The following is a 20380-nucleotide window of genomic DNA, read 5'->3' as shown; positions in this document are numbered from 1 at the left end:
CCGCAAATATGCTAATGGTCAGGGAAAATTTCATAAAAAGTATTTGGTGTTGCAACCGTAGGCGTGGCGCTGATTTGATTGATATCGTTTTCCATCGTTAATAGCATTCCTTCCTATTTGCAATGTAATAAACATCCATTGATTTTTCGTAAAAAAAACCTCTTCTTTCATATCAAAATAAAACCTCTTATTGGAAAGCCCTTTACTATACAACCAGCTAGGAAAAACACATTTGGCAAAATCCCATGCCAAATATCTGGGTTTGCGCGATCCTGAAAAATATATACAGGTCACTATCTGTGTCGAACATCAGGAACTCTTTTGGCAGAAGCTGGAGCCAGTAGGACTACAGTTATACGTAATTTATTGATTTGATTATTTACCCTGTTCACTTTTCATTGTGTGGTGAAATTTGATTTCAGGGTTGTTTCTGAATATATTTATTGTTCAAAAATTTAAACTGTCATTTGATAGGCAACGTTTCGGGTAGTGCCCTTCTTCAAGTCTGTAAAATATATAAAAAACATACTTAATAAACATCAAATGGAACTAACAACAATCGAACAAGTAGGTAAATTTTTTATATTGAATAGAGATCTAATTCAATATGTACACTTATAACCTTCTTATTTGATGTTTATTAAGTATGTTTTTTATATATTTTACAGGCTTGAAAAGGGGCAGTGCCCGAAACGTTGCCTATAAAATGACAGTTTAAATTTTTAAACAATAAACATATTCAGAAACAACCCTGATATCAAATTTCACCACAGTTATACGTAATGGTGCGGGAGAATTGCCAATTTCTTATTACCTAATCCGAATGAAAGATATTTATATTATTCATAATTTGTTATGAATGTGTTAGTGAAACTTATTCGATAAATATAAAAATTATTTTATTGATTATATAACTCATGTTTCGATGCATCAATAAAAACCGTGAATTTCCCATAATAACAGCGTATTGATAAGTAAATATACCCTTGACGACGTGATATAATCGTTTTGGTGTTTCGCCTACTATTGTGATCATTTCCATAGTAACGTTGATGGACGTTCGCCAAAAAAAGTCAAGCTATTATTGGAGAAATATACTGAGAGTGGTTTAAACGCTTCAAGAACGTGATTTTGACGTCGAAGATCAGCATGGCGGTTTTTGAAGATGCAGAATTGGAGGCATTACTTGATCAAGACTCGTTCAATTGCAACAAGAATTGGCAGGATCATTGGGAGTGACGCAACAAGCCAATTCAAAGCGCCTGAAAATCATGGGAATGATTCAGAAACAGGGAAATTGGATGCCGTACGAGTTGAAGCCGATATATGTTGAACGGCGTTTGTTTGCTTGTGAACAGCTGCTTGCAAGGCAAAGACGGAAGGGATTTCTGCATAGCTTTGTGGACACTGGAGAGGAAAAATGGGTTCATTACAATAATCCCAAGCGCAGAAAATCATGCTTCCACATCGACGCCAAACCCAATATTTATGGTGCCAAGGTCATGCTCAGTCTTTGGTGGGACCAGCTCAGCGTAGTGTATTATGAGTTGTAAACCCGTTTAAAACAATCACAGGTGATCATTATCGAAAGCAATTAATGCGTTTAAGTCGAGCATTGAAAGACAAACGGCCGCAATATAACGAGAGATAAAGTGATGACAATGACAATGCTCGACTCGATGTTGTGAAAGTGGTTAAGACATACATGGAAACGTTGAAATGGGAAGATCTACTCCACCTGCCGTATTTTTAAGACGTTTCTTCTTCGGACTATCACTTGTTTAGATCAATGGCACACAGCCTGGCTGACCAGCACTTATGACTCAATGTGAAGAAGTAAAAATTGAATAGATTTGTGGTTCGCTTCAAAATATGACCTATGACCAGTTTTGTCATAGCAGGATTCGTACGCTGCCCGAAAGATGGGAGAGAGTAGTGGCCAGCGATGTAAAGTACTTCGAATTATATATGTATCACCAGTTTTTTAAAATAAAGCCTCGTATTTAGGAAAAAAAAGAGAAAGCAAAGTTGTAGGCCTATGCATTTTTAGAAATCTTAGATTGTAATTTATCTATTTAACAGTACTACATTTAATCTTTCCATCTGAGATGTGCTGAATTTGGAGATAACATTTTGTTCATCCTAAAAATAATCAAATATCTTCTCTTTTCTAATTATCAGATAACTGGTTGGTAAGTGTATATTTTCGGCAAACGGTACAATGAATTTGATTCCATTATAACACGTTTTTGAAAATTAAATTAACATTTTGCCAAAAATTATAGTGCAAAGAAACTAAGTAGGTACTTACATCTGGATAGTCTGCCAGCGCCACCAGAAGGTCGTCTTTAGCCAAGCAGAACAGATCGGAATATCCTAGAGATCTAACGTTAGCCGTTCTTCGGTTACCAGTCCTATTTCCGGCAATATCCAGAACACTGACTTCACCGAACACAGATCCGGCACTGAGAGTGGCCAGTACCGAATGTCCATCATCGGCGACCACTTGAAGTCTTCCTCTCTTTACGATATACATCTCTTTTCCCACATCTCCCTTCCTACAGATGTAATCGCCTGGAGAAAAAACCTGCATGAAACAAACATGAGCATCAGCATGAGAAAATTTTATCTTAGTGTTCATTCGAAATGTATGATGTAATTCACCTGTCGTGAGTGTGGTGTCATGTGATCAGAAAACTAACCTCTCACGAGAATCACTGACATGAACTCTTTATTTTTGAGAGCTCATCGTGTATTCAGGTAGATCCTTCGAGAATAATGTAATAGCCGAGAAATGAGGTGATTCCAAACACTCAGACTGAAACGTCTTGTCGGTGGAGATGATATTATGGAAACTGAAGAAGTAAAAACCTATTTTTGTATGCTTTATTCCCAGTAAAGACGGATGACACAAATATACGGGGTGACCTATTTCGAACGATCCACTGAAATAATTCCTTGGGAATAAAAAAATGTTTGAAATAAAAGTTTCTTAGTTTTCAAGAGGACTTCGAATGCAGACATTCAATGTGATCTTGACTTTTTATTTCAAGGTTAAGTAATTTTTTTTAATAGGAAATATAACGCGTGTTTTTTTCGAGGTATATAACTTTAAGTTGGCATTACTGTTCAAGATGGCGACCGATTTAACAGCTGTCAAGTGATTTATTTTCAGTTTGGTTTGGCAATTCATCATGAATAGACTCACGCCTAAACAACGCTTGCAAATAGTGCAATTTTATTTCGAAAATAATGGTTCTGTGCGGAATACGTATCGCGCACTACGTCCATTTTATTTTGTTTAGCGATGAAGCGCACTTCTGGTTCAATGGCTACGTCAACAAACAAAAATGACGCATTTGGAGTGAGGCTAATCCTCAAGTGTATGTCGAAACACCGTTAGATCCAGAAAAACTGACTGTTTGTTGCGCTTTATGGGCTGGTGGAATCATTGGTCCGTACTTCTTCAAAAACGATGATGGCCAGAACGTTACAGTCAATGGTGATCGGTATAGAGCCATGATTACTAACTTTTTCATTCCTGAATTGAACAACCATGATGTGCAGGAGCTGTGGTTCCAACAAGACGGCGCAACATGTCACACAGCTCGTGCCACAATCGATTTATTGAAAGACACGTTTGGTGACCGCCTAATTTCACGTTTTGGACCTGTGAATTGTCGTCCAAGATCTTGTGATTTAACACCGCTAGACTACTTTCTGTTGGGCTATGTAAAGTCATTGGTCTATGCGGATAAGCCACAAACCCTTGACCATTTGGAAGACAACATTCGCCGTGTTATTGCCGATATACGGCCAAAAATGTTGGAAAAAGTCATCGAAAATTGGATGTCCTGATTGGACTACATCCGAGCCAGCCGTGGCGGTCATATGCCAGAAATCATATTTAAAATGTAATGCTACAAGATTATCTTGCGGATAAATAAAATTCATGTCAATCGAATAATCCATCGTTGTTTAATTGCAATTTAATGTTCTATAGCTCTAAAAAAAAACACCCTTTACATCTATCTCTTCAGAATCTTTTTCTTAGCCTACACAACTAGGAATATTTTGATTTTGCGATAAAATGAATCGTCGTGGGGATATGAAGTGTTTTACTGTATTCTCCATTGAAATAAATAAAATATAATTATCGTTTATTCATTTAACAAATTACTAGTTTGCGGTATAGCGTAAGTCTACAGTCTCTACGGCTGTTGACCAAGTGGTAAAGTGGCTATGGTTCGGTTAGATCAAGCTATTAGTTAATTTAGCTTGTACGTCTAGATGAAATATGAATATGTGAATAGTTGTATATTGCAAGTGTTTACAATTCAAATAAAAAGTGTTTTCCAAAAATAGGTTTCATTTCGAATAGCCCGCTAGCTGAGCAGCAGTCACTTTTGAAGCCGTCATCGTTTTACAAGAAAAAACTACGCCATTACTAAAAATTGAACGATACACGCTTCAACAGCGCAATGAATTTCTTAAAATTCACAACAAAAATAATGAAAATTTTGCAGTCACAGTTCGCAAAACTAAAGCACTTTTGGCTCGTAGTGAAGCATTTTTTCACCAATAGTTTGAGCAGTTGGGGCAAGTTGGTGATGTGAAGAATTGAAACTATGTGCGTAGCTTAAGAATAACTGAGAATATTGCTGTTGTAGCCCGTAATATTGATGAATGCCAGGTTTGTCGATTCTTCGTCGATCTGATATGATAAACAATTTTTTATGTTCGGTATTGGAAGATATTGATGTGGACGACGTTATTGTTATTTTTCGAAGAGGTCATTACAATTAGCCACCGAGATGTTAGCATTTAACATCTATAGACTTCTTTTCTTGATGAGGTTTATGCCAATGATCCACAGTCGATTCAAGACCTTAAAGATGAAGGGGTCATGGAAAATTTCATGAAATGGATATGATACTGCAACCTTAGCCTCAGCGGCCATTTGCTGATATCGTTTTACATCGTTAATGGTATACCTTGTCCTTAACAATGAAATAAACATATTTTGATTTCTGGGTTAATTTTTAGTTTTACGCCCCCTCCCCAATTTTGATAATATTTCGTATAGTGATTCGTTATGATGTCTTCATGCTATATTTGCAATAAGACCTCTGGCAAATAGATAGTTCCCGAGATAGCCGAAAAAGAAAATTGATATTTCAACAACACTCACCACGTGCCTGATATTCTGAATATTTTTGAAAAAAATTGTTGAATTATGTTTACGCTAATTTTGTTGTCGTGAAAACATAAAAAGAACATGTGTCAATATCGTATTCACGAGACCGAGTATGGATTCAGTATCAAATCGACGATTGTCATTTGAGGATATATCACTGCCTTTGCTATTAATTCATTATAGTTTTCACCCGCTCTTGAAATTCCGCTGAATTCATGGAAATTTCCGCTAATATTAGAATAGAAAACTCGCTATATCAAAATTTTAGTTTCTTCCGCTATAGATTTGTTCGCAATAGAAGTTAGTGCCGCTAGTATCTTCCAGTTTTTGTGTGGAAGTCAAGAACAAAAATAGAGTAAAGGGTGCTTGTTGAAGTCCTTCGCTCCTTTCTACCCCATAACCCAACTTTTTTCCTGTGGTTTACGAAGGGTAAGATACACCAACTTAACTTAACTTAAGTCCCAGGATTGATTTGGTGAGTTGAATTTCAGCATTTTATCCACATTTTCTTTTTCTTATATTTTTACAGTCCATTTAAAATTCGCCATAACATCAAAATTGTTTTTGAGATTGACGTCATCAATCTGCAGAATTACAGGTGTGTAGTTATAAAGGGTGTTTTTTTGAGAGCTATAGAACTTTAAATTGCAATAAAACAACGATGACATGAATTTTATTCATCCACAAGATAATCTTGTGGCATTACATTTTAAATATGATTTCTGGCATATGACTGCCCGACTGGCTCGGATGTAGTCCAATCTGGACATCCAATTTTCGATGACTTTTTCCAATATTTGTGGCCGCATATCGGCAATAACACGGCGAATGTTGTCTTCCAAATGGTCAAGGGTTTGTGGCTTATCCGCATAGACCAATGACATTACATAGCCCCACAGAAAGTAGTCTATCGGTGTTAAATCACAAGATCTTGGAGGCCAATTCACAGGTCCAAAACGTGAAATTAGGTGGTCACCAAACGTGTTTTTCAATAAATCGATTGTGGCACGAGCTGTGTGACATGTTGCGCCATCTTGTTGGAACCACAGCTCCTGGACATCATGGTTGTTCAATTCAGGAATGAAAAATTCAGTAATCATGGCTCTATACCGATCGCCATTGACTGTAATGTTCTGGTCATCATAGTTTTTGAAGAAGTACGGACCAATGATTCCACCAGCCCATAAAGCGCACCAAACAGTAAGTTTTTCTGGATGTAACGGTGTTTCGACATACACTTGAGGATTAGCTTCACTCCAAATGCGGCAGTTTTGTTTGTTGACGTAGCCATTCAACGCCTCATCGTTAAACAAAATAAAATAAACGTAGTGCGCAATACGTATTCCGCACAGAACCATTATATTCGAAATAAAATTGCACTATTTGTAAGCATTGTTCAGGCGTGAGTCTATTCATGATGAATTGCCAAACCAAACTGAGAATAAATCACTTGACAACTGTTAAATCGGTTGCCATCTTGAACAGTAATGCCAACTTAAAGTTATATATCTCGAAAAAAAACACCTGTTATAAGGTAAGGTTAGGTTAGGTGAAGTTTGAATTGTTTTATTTGTTTTAGAGAATGATGTCATCAATCTTTACATGTTAGAGTAAACGTGCTTAGAAACCACCATTTTCATAACGTTTCTTCAAAAACTAACTAACCCACTCAGCACCCTTGTTTACTCCCGATCCCTTTCAACAAATCAGCAAAAATACTTATTTGTCATCATTAAAAACCATTAAGAATCATTCTAGAATGCTCATTTTCAATGAAAAATATTGAAAAAGTGAAAAATACGAGAGGGCGTTTTTGTAAAAATTTGCCATTTTTTTTCAACAATAATCGGAATAATCGCAGAACGAAAAAACACATCGTGAGAAATTGATGCTGAGTAGACGCTATAAGGTATTTGAGCTTAAAAATTTAGATTTCAAAAATATGTTTCAAATTAAGGAACCGATAATACGATAGAACCTTCGGTTTCTGCAACCTTCAGCCTCCGGAAATAAGATTTACCTTATTCAGAAAAAAAACCTTTGGTCAGTCGGAGTTAGTTGAGTTGCATCCGAAATGGGAAAGATTGAAGGCTGAGTGAGTGAAAGTTTGCCACTCCCAAACCCAAAGCATTTCGGTACGGTTACGCCAAGAGAAGATGGAGAAATGGTTTACGTTGAATTTGAAAAAAGTTAGTTGGAGTTGGGAATGTTGAAAGGAATTATTCAATTCGGCTTTAAGTAATTGGTTCAGGAAGTTTTTGGAAACAAAAAAACATGTTCACAAAGTCACAGAAAGCAACATTCCAATTATCAGAGTATCTCAGCAGTCAAGTATCTTACTGATTTTTTTTTCAGTGCTCGTTGAAGTTTGGTATAAAATAGAGAAAAAAATTTAGTTATTCGTTTTCGATGTCCTTTGAATTTACAGACATTTATGGGATTGATTTTCACCTGTCGAAGTGTCAGCTGTTGTATTTAACCGCGAAAAACTTTAAGATTCGCCTGCATCAATTTTCCTTCTCTCGAAGAAGTTTTTCAAAAAAGCTTACTCATAATAAGATTTTGATTAGTTTTTGAGATCATACAACACACATTAAATCACGGAATATAATACAAACATTTCACGTCGCCCGCCTCAAAACTAATCAACAGAATATACTAAACCTAGGTACTGAACTGACCTATCTTATTTGTGAATGAAAATGTTAACGCAGTAAGTAATGGAATCCAAAGTGCCGACAAAGGGATAGTTAGATGTAATATGATATTATTCATTTACTATGTGTAAAGGATAACGAGGGTATTATTCAAAATACAAAGAAAATTATAACGGAGATACCTCAAGGAAAAGTGCTAACCGTAAACACGTGTTTCGGGCTTTCGGCCCTCATCAGTTCGATGAAAAAGAGTGAGGATCTTGGAGGAAAACAACAAACAAACGGAGCTCTTTGTCGTTTTCCTCCAAAAACACGTGTCTACGGTTAGGAGGATGTCCGTTATAACTTTCTTTGTATTTATTTACTATTAGGGTCCTAAAAAATTGGAGAAATTGCTATCATAGGTATCGCTATTTCAATTCGAGTAATTCGGAGCTTTTACTTCAGAATCACATTAATTTTTAAGCGATTGTTTATCATCAATTTGGCATTTATAGCCAGTATGTAAATGATTGTGTCGACGATAGTCTAATCAGATAGAGCCCTTTGATATAACCGCTGGTTGATGAATTCGTTGATTAAATTTTTACACAATCAAATTATTGAGCGTTGTGACTTATGACTTATATTAGTCCAATTGAAAAGTCCCCGGTTTGATGAACAGAGGGAGGTGCTAGTATTAAATCCATATGATTTTTAGCTAGCACAAACCTTCAAACGATACGTGTCAAAATTTGACAGCCGTTCGACCATTAGTTGGTGAGATATTGCGTTGTGAGTGTAGCTACTTTTTTTATTCTAAGAAACATGAAAAAAAAAAAAAGAATTTCGTGTGCTGATAAAATTTTGCTTTTGGAAGGGCAAAAATACAGTTGAAGCAAAATCTTGGCTTGATGAAGAGTTTCCGAGGTCTGCATTAGGAAAATCAACCATCATTGATTGGTATGCTAAGTTTAAACGTGGTGAAATCAGCACTGAAGACGGCGAACGAAGTGGACGCCCAAAAGAGGCTGTCACTCAAAAATGTTCACAAAATAATTTTGATTGATCGTAAAGTGAAATTGATCGAGATAGCAGACATTGTGAAGATATCATCTAAACGTATACAACATATCATTCATGAATATTTTTGTACATGAGAAAGCTGTGTGCAAAATGGGTGCCGCGCGAGCTCACAATCGATCAAAAGCAACAATGTGTTAATGATTCTGAGCAGTGTTTGAAGCTGTTTAATTCCAAAAAACCTTAATTTTGGCGTCGATATGTGATAATGGACGAAACATGGCTCCGTCATTTCACTCCGGAGTCCAATCGACACTCAGCTTAGTGGACTGCACACGATGAACCGAATCCAAAGCGAGGAAAAACACAACAGTCAGCTGGAAAGGTTATGGCTCCAGTATTCTGGGATGCGCAAGGTATAATATTCATTGATTACCTCCAAAAGGGCCAGACCATCAACAGCGATTATTACATAGCGTTATTTGTTCGTTGAAAAACGGCCCCATTTGAAGAAAAAAAAGGTGATGTTTCATCAAGACAATGCGTCGTGTCAGAAATCAATGACAACAATGGCAAAATTGCATGAATTGGGCTTCGAATTGCTTCTGCATCCACCGTATTCGCCAGATCTGGCGACTTTTTCCTGTTCTCAGACCTCGAAAGAATGTTCGCTGGAAAGAAATTTAGCGCCAAAGAAGAAGAAATGGTCGAAACTGAGGCCTTTTTTGAAGCGAAAGACAAATCGTACCACAAAAATGGTATCGAAAAGTTGGAAGATCGCTATAATCGCTGTATCGCCCTCGAAGGCAACTATATTGAATAATAAAATCGAACTTTGCCAAAAAAAATTTGCTTTACTATGGTAAACCGGAAACTTTTCAATTGGCCAGTTAATCGATATTCCTCCTGGAGGGAGATATATATGTAGGCTTGGTTAATCGATCTCTAGAGGTATGATTCGATTACCTGGCCTTTCGTCTTTTTCTCCGTGACTTTGTTGGATTTGTAATAATTAAACTCTTTTGAATTATTTATATCTATTTACAAAGCCACAATTATACAGTACAAACTAAGTATTGAGGAGATCCTAATAACGTCCTAATTACAATTTTCTCACTACGGTACTGAATCTCGTCTTTAACTCTAGTTTTAATTACTCGAAACGTCTTCGATTATCACGTCTTTGTCGTACTTCAAGTTTTCGGTCGTCTCGTCTTTGATTTGTTCGCGACTCTTCTTAATCTAGTCCGCGAACTGTCTTTTCGTCTTTCGTTTTAAGTTTCAACCGACAGAACTTACTCTTACTTCGACTTAGACCGAACTTTACTCGTCTTCGTCTTAACTTGAACAGTCTCTGCCGATTGGAACTTACCCTGTCTCGAATATCGACCTCTCTTCTTTCGGCTTGACCACACCCTTAGAGAAAGTACCATCCCCTAGTCCAATAAGAATTTTGCCGTACCGCCCACAAAGATCTTCGCGGATTCCTGGAAATCGAATATTCTCGAAGGACTAGAACCTGATACACAGATGTGACACATCTGGTACGACCGTAATGTCTTCGAACTTTCACAACCCCCCAGTAAATCTCTTCAAGATTTACAACTCCATGACATATCTTCGACACCTCGAAGAATAACACATCCTTTTTACATTATAATGTACCGGGTTTTTCACCATAATTTGACCCCTCCTTTAACTTTGTTACTGAAAGAGGTACAAAAAAATGTTTACTATAAAAGTTCCACGAAATCGACTAATGTTTTCTAAAATGATTTCAAAAAATGAAATATATACAGGGTGGGCAACATATTGATAGCAACTTCATTTTTTCAAATTGAACACCCTGCATATTTTTCTATATTTGACTAGCTCTTTCTCCCCTGATTTCGAATATATAACATATGTTATGAAAACATATGTTTTCAAGTGGTAGGCTGCGATAACTCAAAATGCTTTTTTTTTTGAGTTATATCATTGGCAACGATATGATATAAGTTTTTCACTATAAATTAGAATTGGATGATTCGGATGCAATTCCATATATTCTCCCCTTGTAGCTTTCTTATTATTATTGTTCTTCACATAAAGTGAAAATATTTCAAATTTTTTCTCTTTCTGTGTATGAAACGTATATCGTTGCCAACGAGATAACTCAAAAAAGAGCATTTTGAATTATCACAGCCTTCCACTTGAAAACTGATTACTTAGATTGCCAAGTGGTTCTTAAAATTTGAAACTCTGTGGTACTCAGAATAAGAGAGATAGGCCAAACATGTGTTATATATTCGAAATCAGGGGAAAAAGAGCTAGTCAAATATAGAAAAATATACAGGGTGGTCCATTTGAAAAAATGAAGTTGCTATCAATATGTTGCCCACCCTGTATATATTTCATTTTTTGAAATCATTTTAAAAAACACTAGTCGATTTCGTAAAACTTTTGTGAAAAACATTTTTTTGTACCTCTTTCAGTAACAAAGTTAAAGGGGGGGTCAAATTATGGTGAAAAACCCGGTACAATAACAATTCGTTCCCTGTAAATTCATTGAAACTGTCATGCCCTCGAGACTAGAAGAAACTAATAGGTCTCCAAGCATCCGGTTGACCATCGCAATTATTTACAAGGAACAATAACTGGATCCTACATATATCCCCTAATCCCCCGCCTTAGGTACGCCACTGCACTGCTTCTCTAGCCACAAAAAGTCATATTTTCACCCCAATAAAGCAGTGTACAATTCGGAAAAATATAATTGGAACAAATTAGGAACGACATAAAAGTAAACGTGTTTCACCCACCTGCAATTTCAATTTCAATACCAACGCTTCCAGAAGGCCTGGCTCGCAATCTTGAAATATCCGAACCTTTTGCAACGTTTCCAGATGAACCCTGATGGCAATTTCAGCTTTGAGTTTATCGGGGAGTGCTGAAAGTACCCTCTCCTCATCAAGGGCCCCACTCTCCGTCCAAGTGTATGCGAACCATCTGATGACTCTTGCTTCAAGTTCCCTACCCACTTTTCTGAAAGCCATATACTGCTTCACACCGTCCATCCTATTCTGGAAGTCGACACGTGCCAGGTTCATGTTGGAGATCATTGAACCGATGTTACCTGGAAAATGAGGAAAGTTATAGTTTCCCTTAGTGTAATTCATTCAATTGAATCTTCAGAGTAAAGTAAAAGTTCGATTATTTATTTAGTGAGCCCTTGTTAACCGAATAGCTTGCTGTATCGGTTGTCTCAAAAGCTAGAAAAAAATGAATGGCACATTTTCTGGGTCGATTTTCGGGAGAATTAATTTGGTGAAAACCGCAACTCCATGAATGGACTAGTTTAGTGATGTTGATAATACTATATTTGACACGATAGAATTAAAATATAGAGAAAAACTGATAAATTAGTGAAAAAATTTTGAAAATCCATCAATAAATGACTGAGAAATAGATTATTCAAATTTACTTATTTTAGCGCGGAACGTCTTTGGTCTGTGACGTCACGGCACTTGCCTGTGATCGCTACACCATAAATTACGTTTAAATACTTAGCCGCGCCAAGGCTCTCGCGCCGTTTGTAGTTGTACAGTGTAGTTTCAACTCGAGTTTTGTTTTTATGTCACCATAATGGAAGAAGGCTTCGTGAAAGGACAAAGTGACAATTTGCCTAAAATAGATATATTCGCAGTGATGGAGTTTTTTTCTTCAAATCCATCTTATGTCAGTGCTGAAATAAAAGGAGTTAAACTTTTCAAGTAAGTATGTACTTTTGAATTTGCTTCATCATGGTTCAACTTATAACGATGATTTATTTGAAAAACGTTTCATAAACAGTTTGTAGTTGAGTACTGGTTGTTGAAGTCAATCAATGGCAAAACATATTTATGTGAGGATTAAAGAGTAAAAAGAGAAAAAGTAATTTATATGTATGTTATTTCAGCCATCGTGTAACGAACAAAACACGACACGAACGGCACAAGTGATTGTACACCAATGAATTCGTAAGCACTCTGCGAAACCAGTCGTCTAGTGTGTGACGTCATGCCACTTACACGTACTATGAAATTATTCTTCCAAGCGCAACTTCAAAGTCCCATAACTTTTTCATTTCTAGAGATATTTCAATGATTCTTCCACATCTTTGTTTCATTTTACTTAAATTTTTAGAATTAATCCTTAACAAAAAAATGAAAACTAGTCCATTCAACTATTTTCAGCTATAAGGTATACTTGGAAAATGGTAACTAGTATTAAGGATGTTATGAGAACTTTTCATTTCATGTCATTTTCCAATTTTCTCCTATAGCTTGAAGAAAGTGGAATTTGTCAGGTTACGGTTTTCTCCAAATCAATTTTCTCAAAAATCAAGCTCGAAAGGATTCTGAAATCTCTTCACTAGACAAAGAATTTAGGACACATTTGGGATACATTTCATCAGAATGGCTGTACTTTTTTTTAATTTTGAGCTGGGAGTGGCCTCCAAAGTTCGTAACACTTTATACGCAATAGATCCCGTGAAAAACAGTAAAAATATATTTTTTTTAAATTCGACTTTATTCGTCATGATAGTCTCCTTTGAGAGTGATTCTTATGGTCCTCTAACTTCTCAATATCTTCCAGTCTTACGTTAGGTACCCATTCATTTCCCCCCTTGCGCTTCTGCGATGACCAAACTTCTTACAGTGTACGAATTTGTCTTTCTCTTTACGAAGCATGTAAGTAGAGGGCAGCACTGTACGACGGTTGATTCTTTTTTCCATGAATCATATTAGGTGTAAAACTTTGCTTCCGCCGTTTTGCAATAGATGGCTGTAGCGGTAGTGGTAGTGGTAGTCGAAATAATGTCATGAACGGGTTGGTCAGAGAATGTTGACCAATGTTCACTTATCTCCGGTTGAGATGTTCTTTTAATCCCCTGGAACCTGGAAGAGCGACTTTCCAGAGGTCTCGGAGAATGAATAATTGTGTAAATTTCACAAAGATGTTATGTGTGGGTCCGGCCCGTCGCTTCAATGGACAGGTCTTTTTAGTTGACTTTCTTTCTCTAGGGACAGGATTAGTTTTCTGGGCCAATAAAAGTCGATTAAAATTTTAAACTTAAATATAATAAGGAAAAATAAAAATATCCAAAATTACAATATCCACGAAATGTTCATATTTCTGACTCAACGGCCAAAACTTTATGATTGAAGAAAAAATGTCTCAAATGATCTATTATTCAAACTAAAGAAATAAAGTAACCAACTTTGAACTTGGGAGAATCGAGACTAATCAAATAAACTTATTTTCATCGAAAAAGTATTCAAAAATCATCAAATAAAAATAAAAATTAAAAAGCCAAAAGATTGTTAACTTGCCCTTATCCCGCGGTGCTAGGTGAGTAATTAGGCCCTACCTAAACCTAGTTTTAATTTCTCTAAACTTTTCACTCAAAACGTGTAATTCCTTTTTAATAACTAAACTCCCGATTCGCGCACTCCGAGCTAATCTAATTTATACCAAAACAAATTCCAAAACTTCAACCCCATAAAAAATCCCTGTTTTACTGTTTCTGACCTAACTCAACCTTTCTTAGAGTTAAAACAATTCCTTCTTCCTTAAAAACTTAAAATTCCTTCAACTCTCTATCATCTACTAAACTTCCTTCATTTTTGATTCAACCTTGTTAAAAATTACTCTGATCTTCAAAAGAAATTGTTTTAATCTAAGTCCGGTTTCGCGACCGACGTTCGAATTCTCAACCCTTCTCAATAAGAGACCCTAAGCGATACTCATTATAAACTGACTTCCTACTTAAACCTCAACAAAATCGTAACCTCGTACTTATTTAAGACCGCCCCAACAATTCCCCAAAATATCATGCCAATTAGATCATTGGTTAGAAAATTTTTTCCTACTTCAATTTTTTTTGTCAACAGACCTTTAATCTCGGCTTCAAACTATATTTTTCTGTCGTCTCAACAAAAACCATACTTCGACTTTGCCTAACGAGCTTTTTGCTGTGTCATCTGGAAACGATCCCAATGGTTCGTCGCATGTATCGAACTCAGCTAATTCATGATTCATGCTTTCTTATCCATGAAAATATATCGATTTCACCAACGCAGTGAGACCATAACTAAGAAAAGCAATAATTGAAAAATAAAACATGATGCTTCTAAAATAAGATCAGTTTACACAAGTCACGATCGCTCTTTTGAATTTAACGTATATTCTTTCTGAAAAATAATCCCAATAATCTCAATAGTTTCAATAATTTCCAAATTTCCGATTTACTACAATAATTTCAATAATTTCCAAATTACCGATTTACTACAACAAATAGATCGTATATGTCATACAATAAGCTTAGTTATTTGTAAACATAATGCAATCGAAGTAGTAGTCGATTTGTGTCTGCATCATAAAGTTATTCTCAGTTTAAGTCTCACGAGCGAAATTCTCGTCAAATGCGGGAGGTTTGAATTTTCTGTTTTAATATGAAGAAAAATGCGGTTGAGGCTCATCGCATGCTTTCAAATACTTATGGTGAGGTCGCTATTAGTGAAAGAACGTACCGATAGTGGTTTCAACGCTTCATAAACGGTGATTTTGATGTCGAAGACCATCATGGACGATGGAAGAAAAAAGGTTTTCGAAGATGCAGAATTGGAGGCCCTACTTGATCAAGACTTGTGTCAAACTCAACAAGAATTGGCAGGATCATTAGGAGCGACGCAACAAGCCATTTAAAAACGTCTGAAAGTTTCCAGAGAAAAGGAAATTGGGTGCCGTATACGAGATGCAGCCGAGAGATGTTGTACTGCGTTTGTTTGCTTGTGAACAGCTGCTCGCAAGGAATACACGGAAGAGTTTTATGATTCGCATAGTGACTGGAGACGAAATATGAGTTCATTACGATAATCCCAAGAGCAGAAAATCATGGGGATGCTCCGGCCATGCTTCCACGTCGACGGTCAAACCGAATATTCACAGTTTCAAGGTCATGCTCAGTATCTGGTGCGACCAGCTTGGCGTAGAGTATTATGAGATGTTAAAACCTACTGAAACAATCTTAAGCGATCGTTATAGAACACAATCAATGCGTTTGGGATGAGCATTGTAGGACAAACGGCCGCAATACAACGAGAGACATAATATTTTATATTCTATGCTTGTAACAATCTTCTATTCTCTGTCATTATATTCCATTTATTGCATTAAAAATTCGATAGGAACTGTATTGTTATTTATTGTGAAAGTTTGTAAAGTCTAAAATCAGTATTTCATTTTCAAACGGCGCGCCGTTTGAAATACCAGGCAGATACCAGGCATTCGAAAATTTCTGAAGAGCGCCACCTTACAGAAAACCAAAGCAACAGGTGAATATTTCAAAAAGTCTGATACAAAATCGAATCAGTACACACAACAGCGAATCTATGCATCTTATCCACAACCTACTGAACAGAAATGTAATAGTCAACAACCATCAAAACAGCATACGTTATTTAACGTTGATTTGAATATTATTTTTTTTTAGTATATTATTGAAGTTTGTAACAGGCGCTCCTTCTTAAGGTTTGGCTTGGGGCAACTCCTCCGATAACTCCCCGTTCGCTACGCCACTGCGAACACACAATAAACGTGTTCTGAATCTTCAAATGAAAGCATTTTTCTCTGAGAATAATCAACAAAAATATATTTCATCTTGTCGCCTCGAGAGGAAATAATAATTTACTAAAACCCGTGCATGATGAAATGAAATATTCTGAATGGTTAGTTACATAAAGATACAATCATGCCGGAATTGAATAAAAAGGGAGAAGAAAAGAATTTAATATTTGGAGCCTCTTTCGCGAGACTGTATCTCGACAGAGAATGGTCGATCACTTTTTATGTACAGGCTGTTTAATTTTGAACACAGTATCACAACGTCATCAGTTTTTACCCTATATCACCAATAATCCTAGTCTTACGGAAAAATAACGATTATTCATAGTATACTCTAAAGACGTGCGGTATGATCTTGAGAGTAACTCAAAATTTTTTAGGCAATAACAGCAGTGGCGACGCCAGCTTTCAATAATAGGGGGGAGGTAATTTTTGAGGTCCATCTTGTTAACGTTGAATTACTTTTGTATTTTTTTACTCATTAGATAATTCAGGGGAGCCATTAAAAATTTAGGGCGGTTAAGAAACGTTTCCAGGTAGAAGACAGTTCGCAAAAGTTCCTTGCATAGCGACGAATCATAATACTGGAGTAGCGTATTTTGTGGTCTGAATTTGCAATGGGAAACTAGGCATTTATGAACAATTAAAAAAAAATAATATACCGAAGTGGCGAATGAGTCTTCTAAACGAGTATTATAGCTACATTATTTCTCGGATTCACTGAATTTTTATTGGAATTAATGGAATATTTCCTTAAATATAGTTTAGTGATTAGTGCACCCGTAGCCGATTCATCGGTGACCAATCACGTACGATGAATTGATACTATGATACTTTTAATTATCAAAAAAACACCATTTATTTTTCTACCCCTGTAATCAGATGGTTGAAAACTATGATTGGGGCACACACAGGTGGAGGGTGGAAAATTATAAAAAGCGGGAATACAGAGAGATTCTTTATGTTTCATGACGATAGAACATTTTTCCAAGTTATTCAAATTCTCACACTCTCTGTGAAATATAATAAGGTGATATTATAGGTAACATATTCAAGAAAAAAATCATTATTTTGTTTTTTATAAGGGTTTACGGGACTCCTTAAATTTGGGGTTGAAAATAAGATCTTTTTCTGAGCGTTAAAAATAGCATTTCCTCGTGGAAAATTGTGTTGTTGTTGAGATTTATTACAGATTGGTTACTCGATGGTATCCACTTGAATCACCTCAAACTAAAAAATGGGCAACTTAATTGTTAGCACACCGAATAAGCATAGTCTTTCCAATTAAGATTTTTATCGGCAAGCGAATAAAATCACATTTATCACATTTCAAGCGCATGTTTAATTTTTTGTAAACCGAATCTATACGATCTTACTAATTAAGATTTTTATCGACATGCAAACCCAGAATTCTCCCATAAATAAAAGCTTCCATGTCACTCCAAAGGGGCATTCAGTTATTTAGTATCAATTGCTGTCACATAAGTAGCTAATAGCCATTATCGCTAATTCTGTGGCTAATCATTCTGCCATACCTTGTAGAACAAAATCAGGCGGGAATATCTCAGTTTCACACAGATTTCTATGGTTATATGTATTTCATTATTAAAATATGTTGGTACTCGGAACTCTTTTTGTAACGATTTTTCACTCTTCAAATCATTCGGTATTGGAATCTGCAAAGACCCTGATTACAGGGGTAGAAAAATAAATGGTGTTTTTTTGCTAATTAAAAGTATCATAGTATCATAAAATGAAGCCTAAAAGAAAATCAAACAATAAATTGATCTCTGAAAGAAATATTCTACTTATTATGACGGGTGTTTTTTAATAGCTACATGAAGAGTTTTGTTGATTGTTTTCTATGATTTAACGGTTGAGAATATTAACTGTGCTGACATTTCTGTTCAGTAAAGTTTGATAATTTATCATGGATCGTTTAACGGCAAAACAACGTTTCCAAATTCACTTTGAAAAAATAAATCTGTTGATAGAGCACTTTTCCTCTATTTAACGGTTAACATAATCGGCTAGTGAGCAATGAATTCGAGCAGTTAGTAGTTAAGTGATCGTTAGTGATCGTTTCTCGATTTAAAACCATCAACAAGACAAAGAAATATGCACACCGAAGAGAATACTGCCGCAGCACGTAGCACGATGTGCTAAAGAAGACGCCGAAATGTCAATAAGTACGTCACTGTTCTCAACTTGTTGGTCTTTGTCCTTCGACTACGTGTAAAATTTTAAGGCTTACGTGTGCCTATAAAATACAGCTCGCGCAAGAATTGAAGCCAAATGATCATCGTTTACAACGCATTTTTGCTGATTGTGTAGTAAATCGGAAATTTGGAAATTATTGAAATTATTGGAATCATTATTCAGAAGTAATATACGTTAAATTCAAAAGAGCGGTCGCGACTTGTGTAAACTGATCTTATCTAAGAAGCAGGAGGTTTTATTTTTCAATTATTGCTTTTCTTAATTATCGTCTTAAGACGTCTCGACACCACGATGGTGAAATCGATATGTTTTTCACGGATAAGAAAAATAATTTAAATACGGGGAAATCTTAACTCATCTGAGTTCGATACATGCGAAGAACCGTTATGGTCGTTCTCAGATGACACAGCAAAAAGTTCGTTAGGCAAAATCGAAGTATGGGTCTTGCTGAGACCGCAGAAAAATCTAGTTTGAACTGAGGTTGAAGGTGGGGTCTGTTGACGAAAAATGAAGAAGGAAAAAAAAAGTTTTAACCAATGATCTAATTGACATGGTATCTTGGGCAATTGTTGGGGCGGTCTTAGATAAGTACGAGGTTGCGATTTTGTTGAGGTTCAAGGAAGAAATCAGTATCTCTAAGGATCTCTTATCGAGAAGGGTTGAGAATTCGAACGTCGGTCGCGAAACCAGACTTAGATTAAAACAATTTTTTTTGAAGATCAGAGTAATTTTCATCAAGGTTGAATCGAAAATAAAGGAAATTTAGTAGATGATAGAGAGTTGAAGAAATTTTAAGTTTTTAAGGAAGAAGGAATTGTTTTAAATCCAAGAAAGGTTGCTTTAGGTCAGAAATAGAAAAACTGGGATTTTTTTTTGGATAAAGTTTTAAAATTTGTTTCGGTATGAATTAGATTAGTGCGCGAATCGGGAGTGGAGTTATTAAAAAAGAATAACACGTTTCGAGTGAAAAGTTTAAAGAAATTAAAAGTAGGTTTAGGCAGGGTCTAATTACTCACCTAGCTCTCAAGTTCAAAGTTCGTTATTTTGTTTTTTTTTTGTTTGAATAATAGATTATTTGAGACATTTTTTTTTCTTCCATAAAGTTTTGGCCGTTGAGTCAAAAATATAGAAATTTCGTGCATAATTTAATTCTGGATATTTTTCTTTTCTCTTCATTATATTTAATTTTAGAATTTTAATCGACTTTTATCAGCCCAGAAATCAAATCCTGTCCCTAAGGAAAAAAGTCAACTAAAAAGACTCACACATAACATCTTTGTAAATTTACATAATTATTCATTCTCCGAGACCTCTGGAAAGCCGCTCTTCAAGGGGTTGAAAGAACATCTCAACTGGAGATGAGTGAACGTTGGTCAACATTCACTGACCAACCCGTTCATGCCAATTGGTCTAATTTAAAACTGGCCGAAAATGAGGAATGACTGATGACAGATATAAAAACAAATTCATGGGATGTATCCAAAACATATTCGTAAAAAATTTCCTTACAATGTTGCCAGTAGTTTCGGCAAAATCGTAAAAAATGTGTAAAATTTGTTTTCTTTTACGTACTTTATCTTGAATACGGATGGCGTTATGAAAATTTTTTACTGAGCAAATGCCAAGAATTTTTCAGTTTCTTATTTATCCTAGAAAT

General features: G+C 35.9%; 1 protein-coding gene across 2 annotated transcripts in view; it reads right to left on the bottom strand.

Annotated features, from left to right (window-relative positions):
• The window catches only part of LOC123672315 (kinesin-related protein SMY1-like), a 286748-nt gene that overhangs the window by 11101 nt on the left and 255267 nt on the right, over positions 1–20380 (bottom strand). Inside the window, exons 13-14 of one of the 2 annotated variants that reach the window (XM_045606394.1) lie at positions 11658–11971; positions 2312–2587 (exon numbers count right to left, since the gene is read on the bottom strand). In XM_045606394.1, coding sequence (XP_045462350.1) covers positions 2312–2587; positions 11658–11971 — 590 coding nt within the window. Of the gene's footprint in view, positions 1–2311; positions 2588–11657; positions 11972–20380 lie in introns of those variants that run through there. The other variant, XM_045606395.1, reaches the window with a different exon arrangement.

This window comes from Harmonia axyridis, chromosome 2 (assembly GCF_914767665.1).
Source record: "Harmonia axyridis chromosome 2, icHarAxyr1.1, whole genome shotgun sequence".
NCBI classification, from domain to species: Eukaryota; Metazoa; Arthropoda; class Insecta; order Coleoptera; family Coccinellidae; genus Harmonia; species Harmonia axyridis.
Note: the sequence above shows the minus strand (reverse complement) of the source record. Positions and strands in the feature narration are given on the sequence as shown.